General features: G+C 42.4%; 3 protein-coding genes across 3 annotated transcripts; 1 reads left to right on the top strand and 2 right to left on the bottom strand.

The window, feature by feature from the left end:
- Nucleotides 1–305: 305 nt before the first annotated feature.
- On the top strand, nt 306–1,844 carry JH06_2374 (6-phosphogluconate dehydrogenase; the record flags this gene model as incomplete). The annotated part of the gene is made up of 4 exons (XM_014671633.1): nt 306–416; nt 447–512; nt 543–650; nt 681–1,844. The coding sequence occupies 4 exons, from the start codon at nt 306–308 to the stop codon at nt 1,842–1,844; spliced, it is 1,449 nt and encodes a 482-aa protein (XP_014527119.1).
- A 196-nt stretch (nt 1,845–2,040) lies between these two features.
- JH06_2373 (hypothetical protein) lies at nt 2,041–3,059 on the bottom strand (the record flags this gene model as incomplete). Its single annotated transcript, XM_014671632.1, has 2 exons — nt 2,041–2,880; nt 2,910–3,059. 2 exons carry the CDS (start codon nt 3,057–3,059, stop codon nt 2,041–2,043), a joined length of 990 nt encoding a protein of 329 aa, XP_014527118.1.
- Nucleotides 3,060–4,761: 1,702 nt separating this feature from the next.
- On the bottom strand, nt 4,762–6,454 carry JH06_2372 (hypothetical protein; the record flags this gene model as incomplete). The annotated part of the gene is given in 6 exon segments (XM_014671631.1): nt 4,762–5,634; nt 5,665–5,951; nt 5,982–6,094; nt 6,120–6,184; nt 6,196–6,333; nt 6,353–6,454. 6 exon segments carry the CDS (start codon nt 6,452–6,454, stop codon nt 4,762–4,764), a joined length of 1,578 nt encoding a protein of 525 aa, XP_014527117.1.
- Nucleotides 6,455–9,037: the final 2,583 nt, after the last annotated feature.

Here is a 9,037-nt window from a genome sequence, read left to right as displayed (position 1 = left end):
TCATTGAATTCATTCCTTTCACCTAACTACACATTGATAGGCACTAGATGTGGAAAATCAAAGGTTCCCATTTTGTTTAAGCTATGCAAAGAATGAACTTTCGATTGTCACAATGTATGGATGCATCAGACTTGAGGACATCATTGGACTGGAATTCGGAACGAGTATAAGTGTATTTCATAGTATACAATCTATTATGCATCTCTGCGCCACAAATAGGATTAAAACCATTGAATCCAAGCGTATCATTTGCTGTCACAAGTTGACAGACTTTCTGTTTTCGTCATTTCTTTTTTGATATTAACATGTCTTGTGATATTGGTGTTTATGGACTCGGAGTTATGGGCAGAAATCTTGCCTTGAACATAGCATCCAAAGGATTCAATGTGGCTGTATCAAATCGTTCTTCGGAAAAGGTAGTTGTTGACATATCCATTGATAGATAGGTCCATGAATGTGTGGAACGAGCTAAGGAGGAGCATCTTGAGGAAAAGGTTGTTGCCTCTACCTCCGTAAGTGAAGAAAGAATATATCATCGTTAGCCTAAAGAGTTCTGCGAGTCGTTGATCAAACCCAGAAAGATCATCATTCTGGTCACTGCTGGAGCTGCTGTAGATAAAACTATTGACAGTTTGACTCCCTTCTTAGAAGTTTGGATAGATTCATGGAATAAGGATTAGAGTGGTGATATTGTTATTGATGGTGGAAATGAATGGTACGAAGAAAGTATTCGTCGTACTCATTATTTGGAAGAAAAAGGATTCAACTTTGTATCAATGGGAGTCTCAGGAGGTGAAATTGGTGCTCGTCATGGTCCTTCTCTGATGCCAGGAGGTCGTAAAGAGTGTTATGATGCTCTGGAGAATATTCTGACCAAAGTAGCTGCACAAGTGGATAATGAAGCTTGTGTGACCTATATTGGAGGGGCAGGTTCTGGCAACTATGTAAAGATGGTTCACAATGGAATCGAATATGGGGATATGGAACTAATAGCTGAAGTGTACAATATGCTACTGAATGCAGGATTCAGTAATGATGAGATGAGTAACATCTTCAATGAATGGAATCAGGGTGAACTTGGTTCGTATCTGATTGAGATTACATCCTTGATTCTGGCAAAGAAGGATACAGATATTGCTGGCTTGCCAGCTGGAGAGGGTCATTTGATTGATCGTATCTTGGATGTGGCTGGTAGCAAGGGAACTGGAATGATGACAGTAAAAGAGGCAGCAGAGCGAGGTGTGTCAGCCCCCACAATCGCTGCTGCCCTCTTTGAACGATACATCTCTGATGAAAAGGATTTACGAATGAGAGCTGCTTCTCAGATTGCGGGTCCTTCGTTTGATTGGTCTTCAGTGAATCGGGAACAGCTGTTGACGGACTTGCGTGATGCCTTGTACTGCTCGAAGCTAGTAGCCTATGCTCAGGGTCTGGAGATTATTCACAAGGCTTCTCAGAAGTTCAACTGGGGTATTAATCTGGGTGAGTGTGCTCGAATTTGGAAGGGAGGTTGTATCATTCGAGCAAAGATCTTAGATCAGATTAAGAAGGCCTTTAGCAAGGATACTCCGTTGGACAATCTTCTCTTGGATCCTGACTTTGCTGAGCAGTTGGTGAAACGCCAACAGGCTTGGCGTCGTGTGGTGGGTTTGGCCGTGGCAACCGGTGTGTCTGTGCCGGCATTGGCATCTAGTCTGGAGTATTTCGATTCGTTCCGATCACAGCGTCTTCCAACAAATATGATTCAGGCTCAGAGGGACTTCTTTGGTTCTCATACCTTTGAGCGTGTGGATCAGCCTCGTGGACAGTATTATCATTGTAGATGGACTAGTGAACATGCGTGAAATGTTTGTTGAAGTGATTAATGTGGTTTGTTGAAGTGGCTATGAGAATAGTATAGTGGAAATTACGTTCGATAAGGGATAAATGAAGATACAACCAGATAAACCTTTGTTGACAAATGTACTAGAGATAACAACAAACAACTCTATGAATAGCAATAAGATCGATAGAACAAACTCACAACACACTTGCAAAATGTTAAAACAACAAATGATTTTCATACACACTTCGCTTAAATCGATACGAATGAAGCCACTCCACTGCATTATCCACAACACTAAGCACATTGAAAGGCTCTGGATCAATCAAAGCCCGAAGAAACCGCCGTCGGCGTCTTAATAATTTCCCCTGCTCATATAACTGCTGTCCTGCTCCTTTCCCAACACCTTTGGGAATGTATGTCTCATTGTATGTCGTGATACTGAAATACTGGATACGAACAATGTTGGCTAGATTCATAAACGTCTCTTCATAGAAGAATGGAGGATACGCCTCAATAAAGGCTGTGAATGGACGCATAAACACGATGTTAGTCTGTCCAGCACCATGAGGAGACAATACAATATCACTGTTCGCAAGGAGAGTCACTTGTTCAGCAAAAGATCCGTTGGTGTAATGAATCGACACATCCAACTGATCACCAAAGTGCTTTTTAATCAGAAACTGGATGAAATGAGGACTGACAAAGCGACGGTAGCCTGATCGTTGAAGAAAAGTGAAGTGATAGGGATGATGACGCTCTGGCTGGGAGAGTGTTACATTGGAATACTTGTAGGCAGCAGCCCGGAACAAATCTGCTGACATCCACCCAGAGAGCGACCCTCCGTCACCGTTATAGCATGATCGATCCAATAGGAGTACATGTCGGAAACAGATAAGAGGCAAAGTTGTGTTGTGAACCAACCTTTGCATAGAAGGACCATCCATCACTCGTAGTCCATATCCCTCGCCAAAGGTTGTAAGAAGGAGCTGAATGTATGCATTATCCCAAGCATAGTCATAGGCTGGGTTGTAGAGGGGAAGCCAAATTCGACGCATCTACCTTACATTCCACAAATCAAGCCTACGACTGGAAAATCATTAATGTACTGTAGTTTGAGCCAAAGGAAATTGAGTGATTCCACAAAATGATAGATATGACGAATCGTAAAAGGTTGCGTGATGTAGGATTCCTCTTCGATCCAGACTGCTTTTGTAAGAGAACGAGGCTTCTTCATACTGGAAAAGTCCCATCCATAACGGAAAGCAGTTTTGGAATCGAAAGGATAATGAGGTACTGACTTAACAAGGAAGATATAACGATGCCGTTGAATATTATAGCAAATGTTTTTTCCATAAATATAAGTATACCCACCTTCTTTGCCATTACTACGGACATAGGAGGTATATTCATCATTCGATCTATGTCATGAAATTAAATGTGTATACTAAACGCATTTAAAGCCTGCTGAACAGAAAGAGGATCGCTCCACTGATTCTCCGCCAAATGCTGTTTTACAAACTCATCATATTTCTTTTTCCAATCCTTTTTGTATTGGAGGGGGTCTTCAGATCGTTCATTCTGAGGAAGATTGCCGATATAAATGGAATATGTTTGACCCATCCTTCGTTTGTTCTTATCTAGTAGAGTCGTCCAGTTCTTATTTATCTCCTCAACATTATCCCATCCAACCCTTTTTGTTGATGAGATATAATTTTGCATAGAAGCGGGAAAATATTGAAAAGAGAGTACTTCACAATCAATATGAAGAGTTGAAAACAAGCTATACGTTGATTCAGACCAAAACCTTATACATAGTAGCAAAATAAATCGACAGCGATAAGAATAGTATCACATAGAAAGATAAATCCATTTCCGTAACATCGCATAATTGATCTGTTGTTTAGAATCCGTTTCTTTCAGCGTACCTTTTATGCGTGTCGATGTTAATTATGTAGACTCATCCAATGGATTATGAAGAAGGAGAACTGAACGAGTATGGACGAAATGATCGAGGAAATGATCGTCCTACAAAACCTCGTGTTTGTCTTGTTCATAGAAGAATGATAAATAGAAATCCAAATTCTCAGGAACTAGCATTTTTGAACGGTAGGATGAGGTTGGAATAGAGTCATTCGTAGGGCTCAGAGGAAGAAAGAGGCGGAAGAAAGACGGTAGGAAAGGAAAATGGGTAATAGGAAAGGAATCGAGCTCGTAGTCGTAGTCGAAGTCGTAGTCGAAGTCATAGTCATCATCATCACAGACAATCAAATCGGTAATCCTAAATAGGTGATCTGAGTATGTAGTGAATCAAAATCCACTCAACCTCCAGTATCTCGTCGTTTATTCTGTGTATGTTTAATTAGTAGAACCTCCAGCACAGCCGTCTGTTCAACCGGCAAATCCGGAGGTGGGAGCGGTCAAACAAGAAGAAGATCCCAACAATGTGCATAAGCAGTGCGAGCGAGCTGCAGGAGAGGCTCGTCGTCGTGCCTTGGTTTTATTGAAGCAACGAGAGTTGCTACATGGCGATTATGCATTGGAGGAAATGGCGCCTTTAGAAACAACTGTGGTGAATCCTGATGAGGCAAAGTCCGAGGCGAAGAGTGAAACAAAGAAGGAGGAACCAGTGGAGCCCAAAGTGGAGGTCACACCAGCTGTGTCGTCGGCTATGTCGAAGCTCCTTGCTTCAAAATTGGAGAAGGATACCAAGCCTGGTGTATTGAGTTGGTATAAACCGTGTGTGAAGGGTTGAGATGATGATATGTAGGGCTACGGTAGCATCAGCACTGAAGTCAGTCCTTGAGAAACAGTGATTATGGTGTTTGTTATGCATTCGTTTTAGCATAAACAGCTTGTCTCTTCATTTCCTTATCTCTCTATATTTGTTCAACAAATACACTCTAAAAGGAATAATTGTGTGTCTTCTTTTATCCTCGTCATTCCATCTTCTCTCCACCTTCCTCATCTCCTCTGCCACTCTTCCTCATCTCCTCTGCCACTTTCTCTGCAATCTCTTCAGGAGAAAGGAACCCTTCCAGAGGTGCTGGATGACGATCCACCACCTCACCTACAATATGGAACCGACTTGTCTCCACAATGCGGACAAGCACTCGGGTGCCCTGCAAACCCTCCTCCAGAGGCAACAACACCTTCACATATGCCTTCGTGTGTCCCACCATCTGCGACCCATTTCGCTCCGAACCCACCCACACCATCTGAATTGTACGAAGAAACCGGTCATATGGACGGATTGATTTGAACCAGAGTGACAGTTCAGTGGAACGAGGCTTCACCACAGTCGACGGAACATGCGGCATTCGAGCTGCTGGAGTACCAGGCCGGGGGAAGAATTTGGAAATGTTGACAATTGCAAACTCATACTTCTGCAACAAATGCATGGTAGCCTCATGATCCTCTTTTGTCTCCTCACCAAACCCAACAATGATATCCGTAGCAATTGTAAGACCTGGAACAGCTTCCAACAAAGCATCAACTATCGTGACAAAGTTTTCTACCGTATACTGCCGTTGCATAGCCTTCAACACATGATCACTACCGGACTGGACTGGAATGTGGATAAAACTGAATACATTGGGTTGTCGCAAAAATGTCGCAATTGCATCTAAATGTTGAAGGATGTACGGAGGATTCGTCATTCCCAATCGAATCATACTGCCATCACCTCCATCACCAGATACACATTCCGACACCACTTTCAGCAGATCGACAATAGTCTGACCCTTATCAATACCGTATGCACCTGTATCCTCACTGGTCAACCAAATTTCGTATACACCATCTCGTTTCGCCTACATGTCAACATCATAATCTAGCCACACTTCTTGAATGCGGGAACGAATTGAATCAATTGGATATGACATCAGTTTGCCACGGGCAAAGCGAGTCTTGCAATAGGTGCAATGCCCCAAACACCCTTCACTAATAGGAACAATCTCGATGAATGGATCACGACGGACCTTAGGCAAATCCAGAGGTGGAAGACCCTTGAGCGATAATAACTGGATCTTGTTTCCCTTTAAGGTCTCTTCGACCACTTCTAGAATTCGGTGAATTTGTTTAACGCCAAGAATCGACAAGTCTCGAATCCACTGGGCTGTTGAATCCGCTTTCACTTATATTCCAATTCAGTGCCTACCTTGGGGAACACAACCTGCAACAACCAACTTCTTTCCATTATTTTGAGCTTCAGTCACATAGTTGCGAAATGCCATCTCTGAGGGGTCTTTAACGGTACAACTATTCAAAATCCTAAAATTCATTCCTTTCAAACAACAATGACCATAATTCAGCATTCATCCGATCGTCTACAAATGGATAGCCATAATCCGAAAGAAGACCCTAAAAATCACTCTAAAACTCCAAATCTTGACTCTCATATATTCTCCATCCGCAAAATTGTGAGAACAACCAAACGTGAGAATCCAAAGCTTGTGCTGCTCAGGAATAATTAAATTCTCCTCTACTTCCACTTCTGCTGCATTAGCACTCTGGAGACGATTCTTCTACAACATCACCATCCTTACCAAAGATCACGATTTGAACTTCGGGAGATACATCTACAACCTTCGACTCCTCACTTATTTCAATGTCCTCAATATCATAGTCCATTTCATAGGAGGTCTTTTGTCATGTTCCAACAGCTTGTTTTGATCCTTCTTCTGTTTAGGTGCATTCAAACACTCTCCTATGGTAATCCTGGCAGTTTTCTCTTCATCTTAGGATCGTCACCAGATTCAGCAGCGATAAGTTGTTTTGATATTTATGAAACTGGATCTTCTCTCTCTAATGGGATCTTCTGGATTGGATCTTCTCGTGAGAATGCAGTTCAGGTTCATACTTCATCTTCTTCTAATTTTATAGACGTTTTGTTTAAAAGAAGGCTCGATTAATTGGCAACTCTTCTACGCCACCTCTAGTTCTACAGATATTACAGACAGAAAGAGCTATGTAGAGTGGTTGAATCATGCATCCGGATTTCCGTCGTCTTCATCCAGTATGGGATTCCTCATCTTTTTCCTGTAGATCCTTTGCAGCTATCATCTTCGCTGTTAAATGGTTTGAATAGTGAAGGTTTGTTATGTTTAGGCATGTTTCCTCTATCCCAGCTTCCAGACTCGGTCAATATGCTTCTTATACGAAATGAAAATGTATGGGATTCCAATCGGTTTTGGAAGATCACGTTCAGCGATCCCTCCTTTCTAAAACAGCTACTACTCAATCAAATCTCTGCTGATAGTACAAATTCTGCTGTTTCATGTTATTCTCTCAAGCAGGGACACTACTATGTGGTTGAAACAGAACGCTACAGTTATGAGTTCCTTTTCTTCTTCTCTTTAATCTGTAGGGGTACATCAATTGCAATTACGAATCAAGGATACGGTTTATACTCCTGTTACAATAATCACCTTGCTGTCGATACAAATCTCAATTACTTTGCAGATCACTCGGATCACTATTTTTCAAAAGATTATTCTCGAGCTGAATTGTTTCCTGCCATTCTGTTCGGAGACATTTACTCTTCAGATCCTATTCAAGCTACAGCTTACATTGCAGGGAGCACGGAACCTTCAATTACTAACAATCTCCGTCTTTTTGTTTCTTATTCGCCTGTTCAACTCATCCACACGGTTTTCCGTAAGTTTCAGCCCAAACCCGCGTCTTGTTCTTCTCTGCCATCCACCACTTCGTGTACATGCGTTCCTACGAGTACCGTGGGATATGACCGTCTATCATCGGATTATCGAGTCTATTACGATCCTACTGCTTGCAATAATTGTTCTGCTCTTTGTGAAGTGTATTCACCGATTGATGATTTCCAAGTATCCTCACGGGAAGAGTCAGGTATAACATCTTCCAGAATGGATGGTGATGGAACACCTCTCCTTGAACAGGACCCCTTTCAGTCTTTCTCATCCTGGTTCCATTCAAGTGAATATTCTCGTACTGTATTTCAATGGATGCCTCGTTTACAAGGTCAGCAATACAAACTGTAGATCTCCAGATAAATGTCAATTATAGGGACTATTTCTATCCACTGACGGAGTCTTACGAGATCACCACACTACTCGAGGCCTCTCTGGGCATTCAGTGTTGGTTCACACAAGCCTTTCGCGAGATCTATCCAGCCACGATCGAGCGAGGACACTGGGTGTATGTTGAATCGACGGATAACCTCTGGGTTTATTTGGGAGACCGACTGATCGGAGACGGATGGGGGTAGGCAAAGAGGGATTCTTTCATTGTAGAGTAGGTATGAATCACAGTCTAAACGTCACACTGGACCCATTCCTGGAGGAGCTTCAGAAAAACTATTTCACTATCTCAGTATTCACAGCCTCACGTTCTTGTTCGTTACAGGCCACAGAACATTCTCGCTTCCATTATGAATCATCTCTTGTCTCCTCAGTTGATTATTCGTTCCTTTTGAACACCAATCAGTCCCTTCGTGCCAATACCACAGAGTCGATTAGTGTCTTGTGGAGTGAGGATACAGCACTGTTGAACTATGATAGTCAAATCCTTACTACGCTCTATCCGAGTCCCATCTTTCGTCTTACATTCACTCTTATGGGCAGTGTTCAGAGTCCTTCTTTCTTTTTCATCTCATTTCTAGGCAGCTCTCAGATTGGTGAGGGACTCTGTGTCCTGTTCACACATGCATCATCAGTCCTCGCGTCATCTACCTCAAGTCAGCATTGTACTCGAGCTTCAGAAGGCATAGCTATATTGTTCATGATACAACGTCTTCTTAACTCATTTCTCTCATGTGTAGGAGTTCAAGTGATTCTATTGGAGACTACCAGTGATGAGTATACTACTTACGATGTGACTCTGCCTGATATTCTCTACGAAGGACAGCCTCATTCAATTCGTGTTGAGTTTCATACGCTCTATCAGATCATTTTGGTTTATATTGACGACTTGTCCTCTCCTGTCATGGTATTGGACCCATGGATCCCACTTACCAATCTGCCTGTTGTGGATCGGGCCATATTCATCTCAGAAGCCACTGTACATGCTGAAACTCCTTATTATTTCTAGTTCTCTCTTCAAGTGAGTGCCATCTCAATTGAATCCTTCCTTCCTGTCGCTGCGCACTTCCGAATCACTCCTTCGTATCTCTACCAACAGGTTTCGCAAGCAGGAGAATCCTTTCATTTCGATGTCTCGTTCATATCTTCTATCCAAACT

This window comes from Blastocystis sp. subtype 4 (assembly GCF_000743755.1).
Source record: "Blastocystis sp. subtype 4 strain WR1 chromosome Unknown seqid_0147, whole genome shotgun sequence".
Classification (NCBI taxonomy): Eukaryota; class Bigyra; order Opalinata; family Blastocystidae; genus Blastocystis; species Blastocystis sp. subtype 4.
Note: the sequence above shows the minus strand (reverse complement) of the source record. Positions and strands in the feature narration are given on the sequence as shown.